Consider the following 26,720-nt stretch of genomic DNA (forward strand, 5'->3'; position numbering starts at 1 on the left):
CAATTCATATACCCCTACCCAATCCACCACTACCTGACACTACCCACCAACAACCACTATAAGCTATACCTATAAATCCCACTAGCCAGTGTTGGTATTGTGTATTTAAACTTTAATTCATGAGGCACCTACAGATGTATCACATACATTTTCTTTATATTGTTTCATTTCCCATTTAATTTTCTTTTGCATTTCTTTTCTCAACCTTCGCTTTGTATAGTATAATTTGAAAGATCACTCCACCGGACCAGAAGGTCACAGAGTCATTCTGTGAACAGTGGCGGCTCGTGGCTGTAAAGTATGGTGAAGAGCTATTACCCGTTTGGTTTCGAATGACAGATTTAGGAACTTCTTTCTTTATTTCTTTCTTTCTTTCTTTCTTAATCTGCTTACCCTTCTGGGTTGACTTTTCCCTCGGACTTGGCGAGGGATTCCACCTCTACCGCCTCAAGGACAGTGTCCTGGAGCTTCCGACTCTGGGTCGGGGATACAACTGGGGAGGATGACCAATACCTCGCCCAGGCGGCCTCACCTGCTATGCTGAACAGGGGCCTTGGTGGGGGATGGGAAGATTGGAAGGGATGGACAAAGAAGAGGGAAGGAAGCGGCCGTGGCCTTAAGTTAGGTACCATCCCGGCATTTGCCTGTAGGAGAAGTGGGAAACCACGGAAATCCACTTCCAGGATGGCTGAGGTGGGAATCAAGCCCACCTCTACTCAGTTGATCTCCCGAGGCTGAGTGGACCCCGTTCCAGCCCTCGTACCAATTTACAAATTTCGTGGCAGAGCCGGGAATCAAACCCGGGCCTCCGGGGTGGCAGCTAATCACACTAACCACTACACCACAGAGGAGGACAAGATTTAGGAACTACATTTTGTTTTTGGTTGTTTTGTACTCGTACCTCGTACCTGTGACTGGCAGAGGGTCCAGCACATGACCACGATTTATTGAATTTAATGTTTTGTCATGACCACGAAAAGCTAGTTCTTGCTTACTTAAATAGAGCACTGCATCAATTACCAACTGAAGGAAAAGCCTATTTAAATGTACATTTTCATGGAACTGTACAATTACAATATACAGTCTGGCATTTTCCTTCAGGACATCAGAGATCGTATTTTGGTTTGTTTCCAATGTCTTGAAATCTAGCTGCCATATTTTATGTTCTGCAGAGTCCGAGTGCTTATGTAAAGGACGTGTTATGTTCAAAAGGGCTGAAAATCCTTCTTTATTCCAAACTTTATTTTTATTGATAAAAGGCAAGCAGGCCCAACAAAACAACTTCTGTAGAGCTGGAGAGGAGCACAACCATGGAAATTCCTTAAACCACGATCGTTTGAAACTAAGATTGTATGATTTACCGGAATGTTTCACTTCTTTTGTAGCACAAATTTGCAGTGATTCAGTAGGGCGATCAAAACGTAGAATTTCATAAATTTCATAAAATTTAATAAAATGCACACTATGTCATAAATAGGATACATATTTAAATAAAATAGCACAACACTACAAATGAACCAGGATGCGTAAGTACTCGTACTTCACACAGGATAACACAGGGAAGACAAAATATTCCGCTCTTCCGACTACTTCACTATCACATTCCGCTATGTGGAAAGTATGCGGGTGACATCATGGTTGTCATGGCAACCACCAAGGCCAAGCGCTAGGAGGGAGCACTTGGGAGGTAGAGGCAGCTGCGGAATCTCTCGTCTTCACTCAGTCTCACCCGCCGTACTGTGGCCAACAGCCGGCGCTTTCATGAGTTCCCCTGATTCTCATCAGGTGATGAGGTGCTCCAAACGCCATACAATAAAACATTTTCTTTCTGTAAAACCAACAAATGTCATAAGAAAAATAAATTTAAGTAACTTATTATGGTAAAAATAAGTGGTGAAGTGGCACTTCACCTACTTCACCTGAAAAGCCACCCCTGACTGTGAATGTCCCTATCAGTACCACAGAATGGCAGTTTACTCTTAGCAATAGTTAAATCTGAAGACCAAAGACATCCATCTATTTACTTCAACAATAATGCAAGATAAAATCTACACCAAACAGACATTGTAATAATGTACTGTTTTATATGAGGACTAAGATTTTCTTAAAAGGAAAAGTGACACAAAAGTGTTGGACATATAATATGCAAGAGACATCAATTTTAATGGACTCATATGTAATCTTAACATATTTTGTCAATGTTTCAGGATATGCCAATGCTGTTATATTAGGTGGTGTTTGCAACTTACATTTAATATTCTTGTCAATTTATAATTTAAGGCGGAAGATGATAACTAGTCCTAATGTAATAAGTAAAATGAACATATTACATATATATAGTATTGAATAGGTGGACTTTCTCATCTTTGGTGCTAGTTCATTTAATTAGTTTGCAGTTTCTAGTTTTTTCAGTCATAATGCGAACATACAGTACTCTCTTTGGCAAGGTGTTTTTTAAGTGTAAACATTATGGAAGGCAAATTCCTTGATTAAATACAATGGGCATTTCAAAGAGAATTAATTGGTTTTACGTCCCACTAACTACCTTTACGGTTTTAGGAGATGCCAAGGTGCCGGAATTTTGTCCCACAGGAGTTCTTTAACATGCCGGCAAATGTACCGGCACAAGGCTGATGTATTTGAGCACCTTCAAATACTACTGGACTGAGTCAGTATCAAACCCACCAGCTTGAGCTCAGAAGGCCAGCCCTCTACTGCCTGAGCTACCCAGCCTAAAGGCGGCCATACACGAGCGGGATTTCCTCAACGTTCAGCCTGAACAGTCCAATCCTTGAGGAATTCCCCAACTTGTGTGGCGGTGTCCTTGAGGCCGCGCTGGGTGCGAGAGATCCAAAAATCCCAAACAAAATTCAATTTTTTCCGCCTTGAGGCCAAGCAGGCCAGATTTTCCCAATCTCTTGCTGCGTGTATGTGTTGATGGCATTGGGCCTTGAGGATTTGTGAAGTGAAGTAATTGTCGGGGGCGTCCTATATCGTCATGTCTCAAGAACTTTTAACATAATTTATACAAATATACCAGAATGACCCTTGCTTGTGGCAAGTGAGTTCAAAAAATTACCATGATAAAAACTATTTGCAACACCACGTGAACAACCAACCACCACAAGTCAACAGAACTGTTGTGTTGACCTGGAATTGAACCTTGAGAAAATGCCCAAGGCCTTTTCCTTGAGGATTTCTTTGAGGAATTCCTCTCCCTGTATGGGCAGGGTTCAGTTGAGGAAATCCCCAAGGAAATCCCGGAGGCTTTTTCCTTGAGGATTTCCTGTACGTGTATGGCTAGCTTAAGTGATGATATTGTAAAATCCTGCTTAATATGGAACACCATCTGAAAACTTTTCACTTATTAACAATTGGAACATTTCTTAAACTGAAAAGCTTTTCACAGAGTATCAGGATATTTGGTTATGCTGTGCATTGCAATAAATATTGAGGGGTATGGAACTTTTTCAGCTCAGTTCTATTGGTGATTGTAATTATTAAAATGTATAATAATGTTTCTACTTGAGGGAAGTAGGAGGTTTGATACAACAGAAAGGTGTTTATTCATATATTTAAGAATCAAAAATATATACTAAATAATATTAGCCTTCTAACCAGTGATCTGATCATATTCCTTGGGCAGAACTGAGTAACATGTGAGGGCATGATCGATCAATCAATCACCACTGATCACATTTAGGGCAGTTGTCCAGATGGCAGATTCCCTATCTGTTGTTTACCTAGTCCTTTCTTAAATAATTGCAAAAAATTTGAAATTTATTGAACATTTCCCTTAGTAAATTATTCCAATCCGTAACACCTCTTCCTATAAAGGAATATTTACCCTACTTTGCCCTTTTTCTTTTTTGAATTTGCTTTACATCGCACCTACACACATAGGTCTTATGGTGATGATAGGATAGGAAAGGGTTAGGAGAGGGAAGGAAATGGCCGTAGCCTTAATTAAGGTACAGCCCCAGTATTTTCTTGGTGTGAAAATGGGAAACCATGGAAAACCAACTTCAGGGCTGCTGGCAGAGGGATTCGAACCCACTACCTCCTGAATGCTAGCTCACAGCTGCATAGCTACATGCCCCAAACCATGTGGCTATGTGCTCAGTCCAGTTTGTCCTCTTGAATTCCAAATTGATCTTCATATTGTGATCTTCCCTACTTTTTTTTTTTTTGCTAGGGGCTTTACGTCGCACCGACACAGATAGGTCTTATGGCGACGATGGGATAGGAAAGACCTAGGAGTTGGAAGGAAGCGGCCGTGGCCTTAATTAAGGTACAGCCCCAGCATTTGCCTGGTGTGAAAATGGGAAACCACGGAAAACCATCTTCAGGGCTGCCGATAGTGGGATTCGAACCTACTATCTCCCGGATGCAAGCTCACAGCCGCGCGCCTCTACGCGCACGGCCAACTCGCCCGGTTTTCCCTACTTTAAAAAACCCCACTCAGACTTATATGTCTACTAATGTCATTACATGCCAGCTCTCCACTGACAGCTCGGAACGTATTACTTAGTCTATAGCCAAGTCTGTTAATCACTGTCTTCTCATGAGGGTAAACGAGGGTCTGAATTCCAGCCAATTCATGTGGAATTTTAAAATGAAAAGCCAGTCCCTCTAATTCAAATTTCACATAAAACTGGAGATTCCATGGCTAATGTTCATGGTGTCAATCTTATAAAACTAAAATTTTAGCTTGCTGTTTTCATTAAGTTGTGATCAGGACAACAGATCACACTACCATTAACAATATTTTATTGGACAGATGTTTTCACCTTCTTGGATAGCATAAGTTTCCAGTTATGTTTACAAGTCTGAGAGAATTCTGACCCACACCCGTAAACCACACACTGCTTATGCAATGTAGTTGGTTAAGCACTCAATTCTGTGCCCAAGGTAGCAAAATTAAATCTTGATGCAGTTAGTTGGTATAAATGAAATGGTGTATGGCTTTTAGTGCTGGGAGTGTCTGAGAACAAGTTCAGCTTACCAGGTGCAGGTCTTTTGAATTGACGCCCGGAGGTGACCTGCGTGTCATGATGAGAATGAAATGATGAAGATGACACATACATCCAGCCGCTGTGCCAGCGAAATTAACCAATTATTGTTAAAATTCCTGACCATGCCGGGAATCAAACCAGGGACTCCCGTGACCAAAGGCCAGCACTCTAACCATTTAGTCAAGTAGCCAGACAGTCAGTTGGTATTTAAGGTTGTCAGAAGGCAAAAGATGAACAACCATTTTTCATAACAAATTTCCAGCTCTTTGATGCTCCCTAAAACTGATATAACTGAAAGTTTATTGAACATACATCATCTTCACCACTTCCTCAAACCCATCCTAATTTGTAACAGAGATGTGACAGCAGTTTGCTACACCACCTGCTAGATCAGGATGAGTGATCAGAAACTTAGGGTATTCGATTACAGTATAAAGTTTTTGGTTTGCAGAAGCTTAATGCATTCACATTGATATTTCCAATAGGGACTATTCTGGCTTCCAATAACTAATCAAGAGATCTGAATAGTTCTAGTTCCAAAATTACAATATTAAGCCATAATCAGCAAACTTTCTCTTCCCACTTCAAACAAAGAAATTACTCATACAAAGTTTAATTCTACCCATGGAGACGTTATATACAACAGTTTAAACAGCACACTCAGTACCAAAATACAGCACACATACAATGCATGTGTCCACACTTTATCTTCAATAAACCTAGACATTGCCATGTCTCACCCTACCTCAATCAGTTACCTTGGTTAAATTTAGAGGAGAGACAAAATCTGCACTCTGTGTCAGTTATTCATAGAATTCTACAGAATGAAACCCTGGGTTACTTGAAAACTGATCTTCAGTACCTGTTCTCCAAAAATAATCACCAAACAAGGTCATTATCTAGCTCCCTGCTAAGTTTCTCTGCTCATTACACTACTAGTTACAGTGATTCATTCATCCTCGCTATCTGCCTGTGGAATTCCCTGCCAGCTGAAATCAGAGGCATTCCTATAGAATACTCAGCTGTTCAAAAGAAGGCGTTACAAACATTACGTATGTACATATAAGAACATAATCTATAGAACATATCCTAAAATAATTTATGGACCGATGACCTTCAGTGTTAGGCCCCTTTAAACAACAAGCAACAAGCATCAAAATAATTTACTTTCTCCATGTAAATATTAACCATAGGAACTAGATGATAAGCTTTTCCAGTTAGCCTCTAAGTTACATAATAAATTGTAGTATGTTGAAGAATTTAACAAAAATTAAACAGTCTATTATGGTTGGGCATAATAGCAGGCTCTATAGCTTGAGCCACACCATAGAAAACAAGGCAATAATAAGTAAATAAATAAATAAATAAATAAAATAAATAACCAGGCCGAGTAACAATTTTTGATAAAGGGTACCTATTTCCTTTAAAATACTGACATCTCTTACTTTCTAGGAAATGGACTTTTTCATACATACTGCTGCTTTGCTCAATGGTCAGTGTAGTGGCCTTCAGTTCAGAAGGACCCAGGTTCAATTCCCGGCTGAGTTAGGGATCTTAACTTCATACGGATAGCTCCTGTAGCTCAGGAGCTGAGGTTTTGTGTTGGTCTTAGTGCAAATCTTCATTTACATACAACACAAAACACTACAACATCCACAGAAACATGCAATAGTAAATACATTACTCTATGTAGGGTTGGCGTCAGGTAGTGCATCCTGAACCGAATCCAAATTACCAATCCCACAAAATTGGGAATATGGCAAAAAGAGGAATGTACCTATTTGCACTGTATGCAATAATGAAAGATGAATACTGAAAGTCTCTAAACAGAAGACTTTGTAAATGTTTTGGAGAAATATTTAAAGGAAATATTTTCTGAAAATGGATTGGATAAATTTATAAATCTTAGAAACTGCACCTTTCTGTTTGCTGAAAGGTCCTAATTCCCTTAAGTAAGAATAAAATAAATATAATTGTTCATTCCAGAGAATGTAATTAATAGTGATTACCTACTGGAATAACTTTCTTATGTAGCTATTTATTCTTTCAGCTACAGAAGCCACAACAATATTATTATAGCAATTTTGAAAAGGTTTGTTTTTATATACCTTCCTTCCCTGAGCCTTTATTTGTTAAAAGCTAGGGCATTTGAATGAATAGAACATAGATTTGCAACTAACTTTCTGTAGTTCAATAGATCCTTCCCATTTTCTTTCTTTGAGAATCAGGCTTAAGTCTGCTTTCACTTTATGCATAGGTTACAGTGTAGTGTGCATTAAGATAATTTCCTTATCAGAATTTTTGGTTCTTGAGGTGGGATGTACTAATAAGTAGTACCTAATAGAAATACTATTGGAAATAGTTATTGGCACATTCATATTTAAACAGTTGTTCATAAATTTGTCCCATACAATAATTTTGTATGTACCGTATATTAAAAAGATAAAACATGTCAGAAATACAGTTATATGTTTTATCAATTGCTGATATTTGATTGTAACTCTTACAGATGCAAGAATGGCACCATCAGAGAGCCAAGACTCTTTATTATTGACACACAAAATGCAACAATAAAATCTGTTACATTGTTAACCAAAATGGTGCTGAATATGCAGCAGCAAGTTGCCGTACCTGCATGTGCTTTTTCAGAATGATCATGGGGCTGTGAGACACGCGAGACATGATTTTAACATAACATTGCTACCATTAACTATGGGAAACTGCTATCAACGGGAAATATTCAGAAGGGAAAACCTCCTGGAAGGCCTTGCAGCAGCACTGATGCAGCAACAACGCAAAGGATCATGGAAGCATTCGGGAATAGCCCCAGAAATCAACATACCAATATGTATGTGAAACTGACATCAGTCAGTCCAGTGTGTCTCTTGTTTTGAGATGTGAGAAGTACAGAACTTTCAACCTGATTCATGTACATGAACTGAGTGAAGTTCCAACTGTGTGAATTTGTGTAAAGGGAATGTGAAATTGATGACTCTTGATACAAAAAATTGCATTTTTCAGGCAAAGCTGTGTTCCAGGTGAATGGGAATGTTAATCGACACAACTGTCATTATTATGCGAGAGAAAATCATAAAACTAATGAAGAGAAGCACATGAAATGCAGATCAGTGACAGTTTGGGCAATGATTGGATGGGAAGGACTGCTAGGTATGTGTATCTTGGGAGAGACAGTCAACGGTGAATGGTACGGTGAAATACCCAACAAAGTTGTGATGCCGGTAATGCAAAGTGTTCAGCACCAACATTGCGTATTCCAGCAGCACAGTACACTCCCTCACTATACTATTGTGGGAAATTTTGAATTGCGAATTACCAGACAGATGTGTAGAAAAGAGAGGGTAGATAGAATCGACTGCTCGCTCTCCCGATCTCACAACCTGTGATTATTTCTTGTGGGGGCATTTGAAGAAGATAGTTTATGCTCAAAAATCATGAGACATCGACATGCTGAAAACAGTAATTGAGGAAGAAATTTCTGCTATACCATTGTTCATGTATCAGAATGCAATGAGATTTTCCAAAGCGCTGTTGACAATGCTGTGATGTTACCAGTGAACAGTTTTAGGCAATTATGTGACTCAGTATTGCTGATGTTTTTTGTTGCGATTTTAGTTGTGAGCGTATGTTAAGAAGAAGAAGAAGAAATTTGTGTGGCTGTTGCTAGCCTGGTGAAACCCATATAAGGCAGACCCTCTGACAAGAGTGGGCGACATATGTCATGTATAGGAAACTGCATGTTATGGTGATGCAGGGTAGTATTAAGTGTGGTGTGTGAGCTGTAGGGATTTTGGGAATGGCACAAACACCTAGTCCCCAAGCAACCATTTAAAATCCCGCTCACAAAGCCTTCGCTTTGTCCAAGGCAGAAAAAACACCTTTCCAACCAGTGGAGATAATTTCAACAAAGAACTGGTGTTGAGGGTGCACTTGCCAGAAAAACATGAAAACCAGATCTGTCTCGAATGACTGATTACTTATTGTTTGTGCACAGATGTGGGAGGCTATGTCAGATCTTATTGCACTGATAATTGTTATCCCTATTTGAAAGTGGCCTTAACAATCTTGCTGTCCAGTCCAGGCACTTAACAGTGCATTGGGATGGCACTAGTGGGGCACATCTGCTAAGAAAACCCTCTACCTCTTATCATGTCCACCACTTATGGACAATTGATACATCATATCCCATGCAAGTTACAATTCTGTGTAACACCCCACTAGCCCTTGCACTCACAGTCACCTAACTGTACAAAAGATGTTCTGCTGTCATCATCTTGGCATTGCATGCACTCTGTGATCCACATATATTCATGGTGTAGGCCTACTGGTTGTTCTTCAGTACATTTCCACCAGACGCAACTTTTCAGACTCATTTGGTAGCTACTGCTTCATATAAAGTCCAACCTTAACAACATAAAGTCTTAGCAAGACAGTGTCTACCTCTACTGGTTTAACATGGTGTAAATATTAAAGCAAATGTAAGGAAGAGATAGACATGATAATACTCTTTTGGGCTTTTGCCATGTGAAGAAAACAAGATGAAACACTTTATGTTTCACAAAGAAATTTGCTCCGTATCTTCAGAAGAAAATCTTGACTGTTCAGGAGGAAGTCTTCTACAATAATGAGGGTTTGATTTTAAGAATGCTTTACCGTTGGAGCTGTAGTGGTACACTCGTTTGTCACCAGGTGTCTCACTGTACACTGGCCTTCCAAGTGGGAGCTGAAGACAGCATCATAGCTCCAATTAAGATGTTTCTTGTTACATTATATGAGCCTTATGAAGTAACAGGATGGTCATCAGATGAATTATCATATTTTAGGTTTATGCCCTCTGAATGGCTTCAACAGTAACCATCCTTTTGTTAACAGATGTGTGCTACCATACTTTACCAGGAATTAATCATAACTAACAAATCTTTATGGGACATTTCCAAAATGGAAATGATAAAAGTGATAAAGGAAACAAATTTTTAGAATATTTCATTTTCATTGTATTTTACATCATTTTGAGTACATTTTTACATCATTTCCACCATTACTTTGACACTTAATGAGATACCAGCTTTTGTAGCCCTGCTTTGTAGAATGATACCATTTGTGGTGATAACCACATATTCACAGCTTCTCGGAAACCATCATCTTCAAGGGAAATGCAGCTTTTCAGGTGCAGAAGCACCTTTTGCACAAATTCTGAGTTGCAGTGGTTGATATGATCAGCTGGTTTCCACACTAATATCTTGATAAGTCTTCACTTGTGGCTGCATTGTGCAGTCTGTTATTGTCACTGTAATGAAAACATTGTCGATGTCATCCAGGTTCATATCTCTCTTATTTAGATAATGGTGCATACGCCACATTGCATAGGTATTGGCTTGATTCATTTTCTTTACCCTTTTAAAAACACAAGGAATAATCTCCTTACCTCAAAATGAAGTCAATGGCTTGACAATGGATGAAAAATCTAGATATCTATGTGCTCAATTTGTGAACAGAACAATTCTTTTAATATCTTCACATACTCACCAAGATTTACAAATTGGCTAATGTTGACAAGCATCTAAAACGTTTTTGCAGGTTTAGGCTTTCTGCTGCTGCAGTTGTTGTTATTGCTGCATCATACATGCATTACTTAATTTAATGATTCATTTTCTAAACTAAAGGTTCATTCATTTTGGATGAAGAAAACAAGATAATCTATAAGAGCTTGAGTTTTCTGTGTTGCAGAAACCAAAATAATGATAATTATATAGTATGATTTTAAATGTTTCACCTGTTAGAGTAAGCTAACTTGACTCGTGCTCTTAAATTTCTACTCAAGAATGAAAACGGTAAAAAGCAATGATTTATTGTTAACACAGCACCACACACAATTAACAACCAGATATAAACAAACCTACATAAACATTTTGATAAACATACATTCAACAAGGAGGTTATACAAACTTAAAAAGAGCAAAGAGAGAATGTAAAGATTGGTCACTAAGTCTTTGGAGTCATTTTAATGTAGATGGAGCCACTACATACTCCCTCCCCAGTGATAACGGAGAGGCATTTAGCTGGAAAGTGAACAGTTCGTCCAGAACGGGTACACTTCTCTTCTACTGCAGGAGATGGAGGATTGTTCTGTAGTTCTTGGTAGGTGGGCTGTTGTTTTCCATTTTGTGAAGGAAATTTGTCATCTAGAAGGAAAGCAGGTTTCAGTCTGTCTATTGATACAGTCTGTTCACCATTAGGTAATTGAATCACAAAATGTTTCTCTCTTCTAGTAAGTACTTTGAAGGGTCCATCGTAGATTGGCTGTAATGGTTTCCGAACTGTGTCATGACAAACAAATACATGGGAACAAGTTAGAAGGTCAGAGGGAATGAATGTCTTTCTCACTGAGTGGTGTATTGGTTGAACTGGACATAAGGACTTGATGTGCTCTTTGAGTTTCAAGACAAAGCAAGGTATAGTAATTGCCACGTAAGGAAATACCCCAGAAAGTAAATATCGCCGCCCAATGCTCTTCTTTTCTCTTTTTTGTAAAGGCTGAACACTGCTGCCAACCTGCCTGGTTACATATTAAAATCATCAGACATAACCATAACAAACTAACCTCAATGTAAACACCGATAATGAATGTTTCCCTACCCTAGTAAATGATAAAAGATAAGACGAAATAAATCAAGATAATTATGAATATCTCCTCAATGAGGAATTAAAGAAATAAACACACTTTCTCACTTAAATTATCTGTCTTTATTTTGATATACAGTAGGCGTACTATAACCATATTCTTGAAAAGAGGGGCGTGTTAAACGATGCAATTTATTTAATAAGTCTTTGCAGTGTGATTTTCAAAAGTTCCAGACATCCAATGACTTCCCTTTCTTTTGCGCGAATATTTCCTTCTCTCTTCAATACCGGTAACCAGTAAGGAGAGAGATTATTGGGCATATTTTCAGCCTGCAGGCTGGTTATATCTTCAAGCTTATCAGGAAACATATAGGAATACTAATGTGCCAAGCTCCGTGAACGGAATTTAGGTCATCTTTCAAGTTCACTGCGGATTTGAAAATAATAATGTTATAAGTTCTACTGCCAAAATTTCGTCCCGCAAGAGTTATTTCATGTACCGGTAAATCTAGACATGAGACTGGCGTATTTGAGCACTTTCATCATTTCACACAAACTATGTTATTAAATGCATTATCCGAACATGCCACAATCCTACTTACCTGGTATTAGCCAAATAGATTTACAATCCCACAGAAAAAGAAAATATGCTTTAAATATTCTCGCAAATGTATCACTAGTGACTTTCGGCGATGCGGTGGCAACACGCACTTCACGCTAGAGCAGTGATTGAACGTTGCCAACGTGCCAGATTAACGGTAAATGTAAGACGTCGTATCGGCAAGTAGGGTCCCTAAACTGTATGGTTACCGACACTGAAAAAGACCCAACAGCAAGAAAAGTAACCATAAATCATTATCTTAATATTACAGGGGAGAAAGGGTAAGGTTGCACCCTTAGGGTACGTCCTTACACGGAGAGGACTATACATCTGTCATTGGTGGCGTCTCCTCCACGAAGTCTGCTGGTAACCTCACTGGTTCTCCATAGGCAAGTAAGCAGGAGTAGAACCTAAGTGAGGTATGATGATAGATCGGAGACCAAGAAGAACTAGCAGGAGTTGGGGCATCCAGTTGCTGGAGAGTTGTGTACACACTGCAGCTTTTAGTTAACGATGCCAACGTTTGATCTTCCCGTTAGCAGCCGGGTGATACACAGTTGTTTTGATGTCGTGAATTCCTAGGAGTTTCATCAGGTTACTGAAAAGAGAACAGTCAAACTGTTTGCCTCGGTCAGTGGTGATAACAAATGGTATGCCGTATCGAGCTTTCCAAGTGTGCAGCAGGGCATATGCAACTGTTTCAGCTGTTATATCCATCAGGGGCGTAGCTTCCGGCCAGCTTGAAAAACTATCAATTATATTGGGGATGTAGGTGTATCCTTCAGATGGAGGAAAAGGGCTGACGATGTCTACATTAATATGTGGAAAACGGTGGTCCACTGGTTCATAGGTGCCTATAGGGCTGGTAGTGTGCCTTGTGACCTTGGAACACTGGCAGGCTACACAGGATTTAGTCCACAATTTAATATCCTGTCTCATTGACGGCCATACATATCGTTGTTGTACAAGTTTGATAGATGCATTAATACCTGGGTGGGCCATATTGTGTAATGCATCAAATGCAAATTTACGGAACTGACTTGGCAAAAATGGTCAGAGTTCTCCTGTAGAAACATCAACAATTAATTCAGCTCCTGATGGTAATGTAATGGTCTTGAACTAGAGTGTTGTCTGTGTGGATTGTTGTGTTGGCGAAGTTCATCATCAGATGCCTTTGCTTGGGCAATTTCATCAAATGATAGTTGTGATGGTATGGAAATGGATGAGATACGTGAACAGAAGTCAGCTGGAATATTGTCTTTCCCACGTAGGCACCGTAAGTCAGTTATGAACTGACCAATGAAGTCTAGATGTCGAAGTTGTCTGGGCGATGCTTTATCAAGGCATTGTTGAAAGGCAAATGTCAAAGGTTTGTGGTCAGTGTAGATGGTAAAATTTCTGCCTTCTAGTAAGTGATGAAAGTACTTTACAGCTGAATAAGCTGCCAATAATTCATGGTCATACATGCTATAATTTTCTGTGCATTGGAGAAAGTCTTTGAGAAGAATCCTAGTGGTTCCATCTTTGTGTCACGGATTTGATGTAATGAAGTCAGATGCATCAACCAGCAAGGCTAATGGTAAGTCACCTGATGGATATGCCAGAAGGGTGGCATTTGCTATCTGTTCCTTAAGTTGTGTGAAGGATTGTACTGCTTCAGGTGTCCAGTTAACCTCTCTGCAATCACGCTTGCGTGTGTCTTTACAAAGACTGAAGAGTAAAGGCCACAGAAAGCTAAGCTAAGCTAGGCTACGCTATGCTTTGCTAAGCAATGCCAAGCTGTGGTGTGCTGTGACACGGTTAAAAAGCTAAGCTAAACTATGCTAGGCAGCACTTTTTTTTTTTTTTTTCTATTTGTTTTACGTCGCACCGACACAGATGTCTTATGGTGATGATGGGATAGGAAAGGCCTAGGAATGGAAAGGAAGCGGCCGTGGCCTTAAGGTACAGCCCCAGCATTTGCCTGGTGTGGAATAGGGAAACCACGGAAAACCATCTTCAGGGCTGTCGACAGTGGGGTTCGAACCCACTATCTCCCGATTACTGGAAACTGGCCGCACTTAAGCGACTGCAGCTATCGAGCTCGGTAGGCAGCACTTTTATTGTCTCGCTGTTGTAAATAATCAATTACTCTCTCTGCACTACTGCTCGGTGGCATGATTTTACTTTTTTCGAAGGGGTTCACTGGCTGAGATTGTGTCGGTGTGGGGGCGGACGGAACAGATGATGAATCAGATATATGTGATAAGGCGTGTAGGTCATCACATTCCGCACTCTCAGTAATCTGGGTGGCTACTTCAATTATCTCTTGATGTCGATATGTTTCCTGCCTGTCAATGTTTGAATGTGTGCTGTAAGGAAAATTAAGCTATTAATACACATCCAAGCGTATATTAAGAAATGACACATGGAGATCTGTTTATGGAAAATGAGCATATTGAACTGTCCTGGTCCTTGTGCTTCAAACGCAATTATTCATGTTCATTTTATCAGTGAAATGTTATCTTAGCTGCAAAACATAACAAATCCAGACGTTCTTATTGTCTTATAACCTAGAATGAATTACATGTGTTTTAAATGATAATATACTCAACACATACATTCACTTATAAACTTCATCGATTTTTAACATTTAAAAAATATTTTCTGCATTAAAATGACAGCTCACCTTCTTATATAAATATAAGGCAATCAAAAGCAGAAGGAATTCCATTTGTTTGTGGAATCTCTCCATTTTTTCCCTTCCTATCCACTTTTACTCTCTTTTCGTCTCTTCAGTGCCTCCTTAAAAAAACAGCCTCTCAGTCATTTTCATAAGTTTTTCAGTTCTATACCCAAAACAATATATGCTATTATTTTACCTTTCACGTTCTTAGTAACTGATGATATATTTAAGTATGGTATACAGTTGCAGAACAGCGCTTCAACTGTATCTGCTAAATTGTAAATAATGTATGTAAAGCCATTTTAAAAATGTATTCTTCTCAAACAACTAGAACTGTCAAAATTATGATTACATAGCTAATTTATAAATGGTACTGTAGCCTACTTACAATCAATTTGAAGTACTGAACTTATTTCCTGCCAACAGTTTTCCTTTCTTATCAAGTCTCTGTAGTAATTTGATGACGTGTCATAAAGGCAGGGATACCTTTTCACCTCCTCAGTTAGTCATTCTTCTTTTGGCCTGTTATCCATTGTATTAAAATATTGAAGTACTACCAGAAGTGACTAACACGAAACTCTAAACACACACAACAGCCCGCCAGACCAACTGCTCAGAAATGAAAAGCGCATGCACCAGGCCAGCTACAGCCAAGGAAATCGCCTGCCTAGCGATGTGTCTAGCTTAGCTTAGCTTAGCTTGGCATAGTATAGCTTAGCATAGCGGCCTGTGTGTCTCATCGTACTTAAATGTATTTGGAGCGATATTTTTCACAACACCGCGTATCTTAGCTTAGCTTAGCCTAGCTTTCTGTGTGTGGTGGCCTTAAGCGTTGAGTAGCAGCTGTGTCTGATAATGATCAGCGATAGAAATTTACTAATCCAAGAAATTGTCTCAAGACAGCAATAGTACGAGGTTGTGGGAATGAGCAAATAGCATCAACACGGTCAGAGAGTGGTTTAATGCCCGAAGATGACACACTGTAGCCTAGGAAGGAAATTTCTGAGGCACCAAAAACACATTTTGAAATATTCACATTGATACTGTATTTATGCAGTCGTTCAAGGAGAATTCTTAAGTGATGCTCGTGCTCTTCTTCATTTTGAGATGCAATCAGGATATCATCGAGATAGCAAAACATAAAGTCCAAATCTCTCAAAACGGAGTCCATTTTACCTTTGAAGGATTGGGCAGCATTTCATAGACCAAATGGAAGTTTGACAAATTCAAATAAACCAAACAGGGTTATAATAGCTGTCTTGGCCACGTCATCTTTTGCGACTGGGATTTGGTGGAAACCTCTGATTAGGTCGATCTTTGAAAAAATTGTTTTACCTGATAGTCTGGTATTGAAGTCTTGGAGATGAGGTATAGGATACCTGCCTGGAACTGTGATGGCATTGAGGGCCCTGTAGTCCCCACAGGATCATCATGAGCTATCTTCTTTCTGTACCATGTGGAGAGGTCTGGATGAAGGACTCTTTGAAGGTCTGCAGATATCCAAGTTGATCATTTTCTGGAACTCTATCTTCACTTGAGAAAGTTTATCGGAAGACAGTCTTCTCGCTTTGGCAGCGACTGGTGGGCCAATTGTAGAGATGGTGTGGAAAAAATGTATATCGGTTGCAGTAAATGCTGGATTGTCCCAAAGTAGGCCTGGGTAGTCTTGGAGTAGAACAGAGTATTTGTTGTGAGGGTCGAGGAAATGAACACTTCCTGCAACAGGGGACGATACTGGTAGTGCGTGGGTTGATAAATTAGTTGTGCCATCTATGAGTCTTTTGTGTTTTATATCAAGTAACAGCCCATAGTTATTAAGAAAGTCAGCACCGAGGAGAGGTTGCTGAACATCAGCTATTGTGAATGGCCACAAAAAAGATCGTCTCAAACCAAAGTCAAGTGGAATTAAGCGCTCGCCATACGTTTTGATTGGTGTCCTGTTAGCTGCATATAGAAGGCGTTTGCAAGCACGCTTTTTATCTTATGTTGTGGGAGGAAGAACGAACAAATCCACTCCTGAATTGATCAGAAATCGCCTGCCAGAGGAGCAGTCTGTAATGAATAAGCGGCGAGAATTTACATGGTCCACATCACTATGTGCCACCTCTAATGAGGGGCCTAAGCATTTCCCGAATCAAAAGAAGTAAGAGTAAAACTGCATGGGGGAGTACACTTCTTCACCTTTTGTCGGTATGTGGAATGGTACTAGCATAATGAACCACGTGGTTGATAATGTTTACGGTGAGGTGAGCGGGACTTTGAGCAAGAACGATACTGTGGTCGATTCAGAATACCATTTATTGATAATGTTAATTGTTCAATCTGTTCTTCAAGCCTAGAAATCCTATCGGTGGGTGATGCTGATGGTTGCGACTGAATAGCAGGTATGCTAGGACTTGAGTAATCCAATATCTGGTCTGCAATTGTTGCTAGGTTATCCAGTGTATCACTGGAAGATGCTAATATAGACCTTAAATGTACTGGTAATCTTTGCATGAAAATGGTTCTTAAAAAGTCATCCTGAACTTGTGTTCCAGCAAGGGTTCGCATTTCTCTGAGTAACTGACTAGGCTTCTTATCACCAAGTTCGATTTCTGTTAAAAGTTTGGTTAACTTTCATCCTTCTGATTCCTCAAATTCAATTATAAGACGAGACTTGAGGTCTGTAAAAGGTGTATTGGATAATGGTCAATTCAGAAAGTCACTTACAAGCTCTACAATATCAGGCTCTAGCGATCCTATTATGTAATTAAATTTTGTCAATTCTGCCAAAATACTGGCCGTAGCAAATTGTGCTTTGAGTTGCATCAGCCATAATTTTACGTTCTTTCACCAAATTGGTGGTATTTTTACCGAGATGCATGCGATATGTGCATTTCTATTCTTGTAAATGTCTGTTGATAGGGTTCCTTCCGTATTCTCAGTGTTAGGCATTTTTACAGAAACACAATAGTCAACGGTTACACTGCACAACACTTGAATGCACACGTTTTTATTTCATCACGTTGGTCACCACTGTTAGAGTAAGCTAACTTGACTCGTGTTCTTAAATTGCTACTCAAGAATGAAAACGGTAAAAAGCAATGATTTATTGTTAACACAGCACCACACACAATTAACAACCAGAAATAAACAAACCTACATAAACATCTTGATAAACATACATTCAACAACGAGGTTATACAAACTTAAAAGGAGCAAAGAGAGAATGTAATGATTGGTCACTAAGTCTATGGAGTCGTTTTAATGTAGATGGAGCCACCACACACCAATACTATGATGTGGCATTCCTAGTGTGATTAGACAATGTCAGGGATAAGACCAGGAAATCTATCCAAAGCAAGGTCTAACAACATAGCACAGTACGACTACACATTCTGGAATTTGTGTGCCAATTTCCGGTTCTCTGCAAGGTTACAAGTGCCTAAATTTGCTCTTGATTCTAACACCTAAGATGTTGCATCATAGAAAGAGTGAAATATCTGATATAGTAAATGCTGTAAATAAGCTTATAACATCTACACTGGAGGAAGAATAACTAGCAATTAATTCTGAATTTTCTTTTTTATTGTAACAAGTGGAGAACAAGATTTACCTTGTTACTCTCTTGTCATGAGCCTTACAACTGATACTTGTACAAGTGATGGTGTCCTACATCCTTGTCAGACAACTTGAATTACATTCACCTTTTAATTTTTAATTTACAACAATGACTATAACATGCAAGAGTTTCCTTGCAGATCAACTATCAGGAATTCTTGCTCTTCCTCAGCAAGTAGTATGGCTTTCAAGAAATCTGCATAATCTTAGTATTATCTACCTTAACAACTCATTACTGACTGCTTGATACTATAAGCTGATTAGCTGTTGTTGACAATGTCTAACAGCTTGTCTGAATTCTAGGCGACATCTCATGGAACTGGACAGTGCTCTATTGGGTTTGGCAGCCGAGGCTGAACGACAGCATCTCTTGATCTCTCAGTGGGAATCTCAAAATAACAAACTGTACAAAAACCAACGTAATGCAAGCACTAGGTGGCGACAGGAACAGAGGCCAAACACAGATCCTGAGCTCGACATGGACAGAGGTCAGATACCAGTATGGATAGACTCTACAGTGCATTTAAAATTTAATAACCATCAATGAGAAATTAGTTATCATAATAAAATCATGGGAATAGAACCAGCTTTTGGGTGGTTAGTCCATGTGCACTTGCAGAGTTTCACCCAGACGTACCATTTGGACTGATCACTTGGATTGGCATGCCCCTCCAAGACTCTGTTTAGCAGTGGTGGACCAACTGAGTGGTCCCACCATGTCAGCAAAATATAGGGATTGCTAACCTGCTAAAGGAGAAGTGAATTCTCCATTTTGAAAAATATGTACTCCCCATGGAAATACAATTTCCACTCTGCAAATTCACATGACCTAACCACCCAAAAGTTGGTTCTATTCCCATGATTTTAAGATCTGCAGCCGTGAAAGCCATTTTTGGAAGTTATCATAACATTGTTTTACATGTTATATTTATTTATTGTACTTGTAGTTTCTGAGATGTGGTCATTGGCTCTAATGTTACAGTTTGGATGCTTTGAACAAATAATAATTATAATGAATCTTCTTTTTATTTTTCCATTTCCAGTCTTCTGGGTTGGGTTGCGAATCAAGGACCTTTACAGTTTTCTATTTCTCACAATTCCCCAGGACGATGACACCAGGAACTGTGTGTCGCTTCTATGGTACACCCTAATCATTTCCAACGCCTCAATTCACTTTCAGTCATTTTATAAGCTATTAGTATGATGTGCTCGGTACATCCAAAGGCATTTCATACCTACTGCCAGGAGATTTTCAGGCCACCCCTATCACGGGGAAACATATGCCTTTTGTAACTGTCCCTAACATGGAGTGCAGACGCTGCTAGATGCACTTTTGTGGTATTACCTCCACCAAGGAACCATCAGCCATTCTAAAGAGCCTCATCTGCCCGAAGCATTGGCCTCTTTAGATTATACTCATATTTATCTCTGAGTCCAAGGCTGCCTCTTCCACCATACCAAACACCACCTTCTCTGCCTGGTGCTGCCTCCCCTTTCCTCCACCACTCCTTACATACACACGTCCACGACATGTTTGATCACCGAACTGTGCAGTCAATTTCTGGCAAATAACCACCGCTGTAACTCCTTCACGAGCAAGAAATTTTATAATTATGTATTGTGCAGTGGAGGGGTGCACCTGTTGCTCCAACATCGTGAGCGTTACTGATGAAACGGCAGGAAATATCTAACAATACGCTCCCCCCACTCCTAACAATCCCGCCTAAGCATAGCAGAAGCGCGGGGCCAGTCCTACTGACTGTTGATGTTCAGGAACAAGAATCCCATTTATATTTGATTGAGGTTTTGTCCTCTCTTATATCTATTTACATCTGGTCACCCTATTTTTAAGGGAAGTGTAGGCAGTAAGAACAGTAGGGGTAGACCAAGGTATGAATATTGACAGGCAGATTAGAGCAGATGTAGGATGTTAGCACAGGATAGGGTGACAAGGAAAACATAAAACTAATCTATGGACTGATGACTCAAACAATAAAAGACTAAAATATGCAAAATGAACCATCTATCATTATTCTCTGTCATTAGGCACTGATATAAATAATTCAATAAAACATTTTATATGTATTATGATACAACTTTGTATTGTGTATTTTCATGTAACATTCACTCCTTTTGTTTTGCAACATATCAAAACACCCAGCACAATTGTTCAATATTGAGATGTATTGATAGGAGCCTCAAGATTTTAATTTTGGTGCTGTAGCAAGTATTCTGCAAGTGAATTTCTTCTATGATTTTCTAAACACATTCTAGAAAACTATTGGAATGGCATCAAATATTATTATTATTAATAAAACAGTACAGTAAACTAAAAGTTGTGAGCCTCCATGGCTTAGGTGACAATGCACGGGCGTCTCACCGCTGGGTTCTGTGGTTCGAATCCGGTCACTCCACATGAGATTTGTGCTGGACAAAGTGGAGATGCAGCAGGATTTTTCTCCAGGTACTCCAGTTTTCCTTGTCATCTTTCATTCCAGTAACACTCCCCAATATCATTTCCTTTCATCTGTCAGTGATTAATCATTGCCCCAGAGGACTGAGACAGGCTTTGGCACTTAACACAAATTTCTATCCTCACTGCTAGATGGGGCTTCATTCATTTCATTCATGATCCAGTCGAATGACTGGAAACAGGCTGTGGATCTTTTCATAGTAAACTGAAAGTCAAATAATATTCTATTCTTTTGTGGCAATGCAATAGATCGATAGATCTACTGTCACAATCTTACTGTAAAAATATAGCAGTATGTTTGCTGACTTACATAATATATCAAATCAACATTCTTGCCAGTGATTATCTATCATCATAAGAAGTGGAGAGCATTTGTGAATAAAGTAACTTACTGTAATCTGAAGTTGTTTTTTTATTTAATCTTCAGCAAATTTTTGCAAATTCCATTCTATAATTCAATTAATGGATATTCTTGCTTGCGACACTGAGGCTATCTCCACAATGAGACAAAAACTCTGTTATATTAAGACTGTCTTATGAAAATGACTTAACAGATTGTACACTTGCATGATCATTTATATATACACTGTCTGCCACAGATTCCTCAGACACAGAATCACCTGGTGACAACATTCTGCACCAAGCTTGGACAGAGTTGGCATACATCGAGAAGGAACAAGAGCGATACGCTGAAATGAGAGCGGAAGCTGAGAAGGAGCTTGAAGATGTTCGCAAGCATGGAATAGAACTTGAAAATGTAAGTAATAAGATAACAGGAAATGTAACCTACAGAGTTGGGAAGTAAATGAGTACAACTGAATTAATCGTAACAAGTACTTTTATAGTAATTTTTACCTACCGTTACTTTCTGAAATAAGAAAAACTGTTACTAGTCACAAGTCTTATATAGTTATTTACTCTGCTATGCATTTCGGAGGTGAAATGTCACCTGATGATGGAATAAAGTCTCTGAAGTGCATAATAGAGTAAATAATTAAGTGAAACTTGTACTGGTAATAGATTTTTGTAAAATCATGGTTATGTTTATAATAATGTAATACTTACTCATGAAATAAAATTGTATTCTTTACAATCTAGTAATCAAGTCATAGATAGAGACTGAGAGACTTGGCTAAACAGTTTAAAGATAACATTAAAAGTTCCTCCATCGTTCGTTCGTTCGTTCGTTCGTTCGTTCGTTCGTTCGTTCGTTCGTTCGTTCGTTCGTTCGTTCGTTCGTTCGTTCGTTCGTTCGTTCGTTCGTTCGTTCGTTCGTTCGTTCGTTCGTTCGTTCGTTCGTTCGTTCGTTCGTTCGTTCGTTCGTTCGTTCGTTCGTTCGTTCGTTCGTTCGTTCGTTCGTTCGTTCGTTCGTTCGTTCGTTCGTTCGTTCGTTCGTTCGTTCGTTCGTTCGTTCGTTCGTTCGTTCGTTCGTTCGTTCGTTCGTTCGTTCGTTCGTTCGTTCGTTCGTTCGTTCGTTCGTTCGTTCGTTCGTTCGTTCGTTCGTTCGTTCGTTCGTTCGTTCGTTCGTTCGTTCGTTCGTTCGTTCGTTCGTTCGTTCGTTCGTTCGTTCGTTCGTTCGTTCGTTCGTTCGTTCGTTCGTTCGTTCGTTCGTTCGTTCGTTCGTTCGTTCGTTCGTTCGTCATAGGACTACTTAGTCAGGTTTATGGAGGTTTTACTTATTTTTGTCAGCCCAATACTGTTTAATCCTTTCACAACATTATTTTCTTTCTGCTTCTGGAATCACTCTTCCTATTCTCTGGTTGTTGATTTTTGTCTGTAGTCTAGTGTGTTTATCTTTCAATATGTTGAGTGTAAGTTATATGTTTTGTATTTTAAATCTTCTATTGTAATATGCAACTCTCTCATGTCATCTTTAAGTTCTGTGATCTATCTAATATTATTCTTACTCTTACCCTTCCATAATTTTTCTGCTGATTCTATTTTTTGGTGACCATATTAGATGCCCTAACAATGATATTCATTTCTTTTTCATTGTGCTAGTCACAGGTTCTATTTCTTTATAAACACTCTCATTGGAAGCTAGTCTCCAGACTCCACTTACTTGATAATTTTTATTTAAACAGGTTCTTACTATTCTCCTTGCTAACGAGTACTCTATCTATTGCAACTGTGTTTGTTGTTTTCAATAATGTTTCAAATGCGTAAGTAATTTGTGGCTGGGTGACTGTTTTGTAGTGTTTCAATTTGGTTGCTACTGAGACACACTTTTTATTATATGTATTCTCGGTAAGATGCTGTGCTGTAACCAATTTATATATTCTATTTTGCCATGCTGGTTTCTTGTTCACGTTGTATGTGATTATTTCACCTAAATATTTAAATTTTTCTAAACTTTTTACTTCTTGGTCTCCCAGCTTGATTTTGTTTACAAGCAAAAGTTGAGTTAGCATAATTTCTGTTTTTTCAAATGAAATTTTCAAATCAATATTTTGATCCATTTCCTGTAAAGATTGTATTTGTTGTTTTGTTTCCTGAATATCTTTGGAAGAAGAGGTAGATCATCAGCAAATCCTAGACAGTTCAAATGTATGTTATCCTTCTGGGTTCCAATTTTTATATTTTTTGAGTTGTTCTTGTACCATTCCCTCATGATGTACTCTAGTGCACAGTTAAAAAGAAGAGGTGACAATCTGTCACCATGTTTTAAACCAGTTGTTACCAAGAATGGTTCGGAAAGTTCCCCTCTGAACTTAATTTTAGAAATTGTATTAGTTAGAGTAGGTTCAATCAATTTGATTAGCTTTGGGTGAAGTCCAAAATCTCTTAAAATTTTTAATAATGATGGTCTGTGGATGGAGTTGTTCCTTCTTTACAATACTTACAAAAGTTTTTATTCTTAAAGCGAAGTTATGTGTGCATGTTTCATCCCTCCTGAGGACATATTCAGCCTAGTAAGGAATGAAAGTTAAACAGTAAAATTAGCATATTAAAAAAATAGTCTTATATACATGTCTACAGCAACTCAAATTTACATGGTCTTAGCGTGTATTTGACAACAAAGTGGTGACGTGAAATCTATTTGAAACATCTCATAGTGTTGGCTGTGCAGTTAGGGGCATGCAGCTGTGAGCTTGCATTTGGGAGATAGTGGGTTCAAACCCAACTGCCAGCAACCCTGAAGGTGGTTTCCTCTGTATGGTTTGCCATTTTTACACAAGGCAAATCCTGGTTTTTTTTCCATCGTTTCTTATTTACACACCAGGCAGATTATTTTCAAATTGCCAAAATAGGCAGGGACATCAGTTTTCTAAAGAAATGTTTATACACCAGGCAGATGCTGCAGCTGACCTTAATTAAGGCAACAGCCATTATCTTCCCAGTCTTAACATTCTTTCTATCCCATCATTACCATCGCGTCATAACGCTGCAGCTCGCGAAAGTTCAGCAGACCACCTTCACCTTGACTTTCATGATTTGCTTGAAGGTGAAAAATAATTTTTGACATGCTCAACAACATTACGCTTAAGGAATCATCACAAATGTTTTTTTATAAACCTTTCAGAAAAAGTAAACTGACAAATACAATGTGGGAATTACAAAGGAGAGCTATGAGGAAGACTGATAGAGTACGCAAAGTATAGCGCCAGTCCCATTCAACAGCTGAGCAGGCGGCCAGGCACGGGAAGAAGGGAAACGTGTGGCGGCGAACAGAAGGAGGGGTTAGGAGAGGAGGTGCAGAGGTGTGGTACCAGGCAGGAAGTGTGCCGGCTTAGTATTGGCCAGCAGGTATTCATCGCTGTTCGCGTGGAACTTGTCATGTCTCAACTTTTAGGCCCCTTAGTTAATCCCCTAATGAGGCCAATGACCTTCGATGTTAGGCCCCTTAAAACAACAAGCAGCAAGTGGTCCTAATGAATGTCGGACCCAAAATTGATGCTGTCATCTTCTTTATGTGTACCTCAATGTGTTTTCCAAGTTTCATCATGATCAGAGACTTAACCATTGCTGATGTTCCCTTGTAAGCGGTATGTTCTGAGCTGTCAGCGGAGAGATGGCGTGAAATGACATTAGTATACAAATAAGTTTGAGTGGTGTCTTTAAAAGTAGGAAAGATCACAATATGAAGATAAAACTGGAGTTCAAGGGGACAAATTGGGGCAAATATTTGTTTTTAGGAAGGCAAGTTAGGCAATGGAATAACTTACCAAGGGAGAAATTTACACTTTCTTTGAAACGACTAGGAAAACAACATATAGGGAATCTGCCACCTGGGTGACTGCCCTAAATGCAGATCAGTAGTGACTAAAAATATATATATATTTTTTAAATTTTTATTAATAACTTTTCAGCATTTCATTTATTTTTTATTTTATTTTTTTCTTACTTTACCTGGTTCTTAAGATTCTCATCGCTAAGCCTAGATGTCTTTGGGGGGGACATAATTTTTTTCATTTACTGGGGCATTTGAAAGAATACCTGTGTTTAATTTTAAGAACATCATTAGTATAAGAATGATGTCTTTGGAAGTACTGGAGAAGTAAGAGAGTACCTCATGCACAAATGAAGTTACTGGTTGTGCTGTAATACAACTAAACAAATCACTGTCATCATTTGTTTTTCCCTGTTTCTGCTTCTGTGTGATGTATATCAATCAGCCTGTTAGAATGTAATGATTACAATTTTATTCCAAGTAAATTACCATTCAATTACCATTTAAACTTTTGACAAGTTCGCACAACATATGCTGTGCAATAATGTCGGCCGTATCTGAGTACGTATTTGAGCGGTAAACAACCTCTGGGAGTAAGAATTGTTTTAAAATTACAATGAACTTATTTATTACAACTTTGAGAGAATTTGAGAGACATGAAAACACATTTTGGATTTAGAAAACACTGTCATTTCACAACTTTTTTAAATTAATGATACTGTTCAAAGCAATGATGTATGCAGAGAGCGACCTCACACGTAGATCCCTCGTAGCTCGTTTCTTTCCTCCTCTGTCCTGATCGGGTGGTGTGTTTGCACACATAGTATTGCCTGAGAAGTTTACACTTCTTTGATTCGCTTTGTAGGAGTGGCCTCATAAAATAGCGACCTTCTAGCCGTAATGGATCTTGTGTCCCACCTCCAATCAGGCGTGCAACATTCCTTCTGTTGTTTTTAATTTCAAAGTGTTTCTCAAGCAGTTGTCGAAAATATATTCACAGTTATATTTACAAAAACCAAACATATTTACAGCTATGAAGAGCACAAACCACTAGGCCTATCCACATTGGCAGCAAGCATTACGCTAGGCTGTAACCTATAGGCTAACGGCATGCCAAACTCTTAATAATAATAATAATAATAATAATAATAATAATAATAATAATAATAATAATAATAATAATAATAATAATGTTATTTGCTTTACGTCCTACTAACTACTCTTTTACGGTTTTCGGAGATGCCAAGGTGCCGGAATTTAGTTCCACAGGAGTTCTTTTACATGCCAGTAAATCTACCGACATGAGGCTGATGTATTTGAGCACCTTCAAATACCACCGGACTGAGCCAGGATCGAACCTGCCAAGTTGGGGTCAGAAGGCCAGCGCCTCAACCATCTGAGCCACTCAGCCCAGCATGCCAAACTCTTACACTGCAGAGAGTATAAGCATTCCCGTCAGAGACCACCACCATCCCAAACTAGGATTTGTACAGTGACACTATTTAAATAAGTTAAAAAAGTTCCAAGAAAACACCGCCAGATATCATATTACATCA

General features: G+C 38.9%; 1 protein-coding gene across 1 annotated transcript in view; it reads left to right on the forward strand.

Moving 5' to 3' along the window:
* The window catches only part of LOC136876016 (kinesin-like protein KIF19), a 379,867-nt gene that overhangs the window by 309,813 nt on the left and 43,334 nt on the right, over positions 1-26,720 (forward strand). Inside the window, exons 10-11 of the mRNA XM_068228307.1 lie at positions 18,824-19,008; positions 21,593-21,750. Of these exons, the coding sequence (XP_068084408.1) occupies positions 18,824-19,008; positions 21,593-21,750 (343 nt within the window). The remainder of the gene's footprint in view (positions 1-18,823; positions 19,009-21,592; positions 21,751-26,720) is intronic.

This window comes from Anabrus simplex, chromosome 6 (genome assembly GCF_040414725.1).
Source record: "Anabrus simplex isolate iqAnaSimp1 chromosome 6, ASM4041472v1, whole genome shotgun sequence".
Lineage (NCBI taxonomy): Eukaryota > Metazoa > Arthropoda > Insecta > Orthoptera > Tettigoniidae > Anabrus > Anabrus simplex.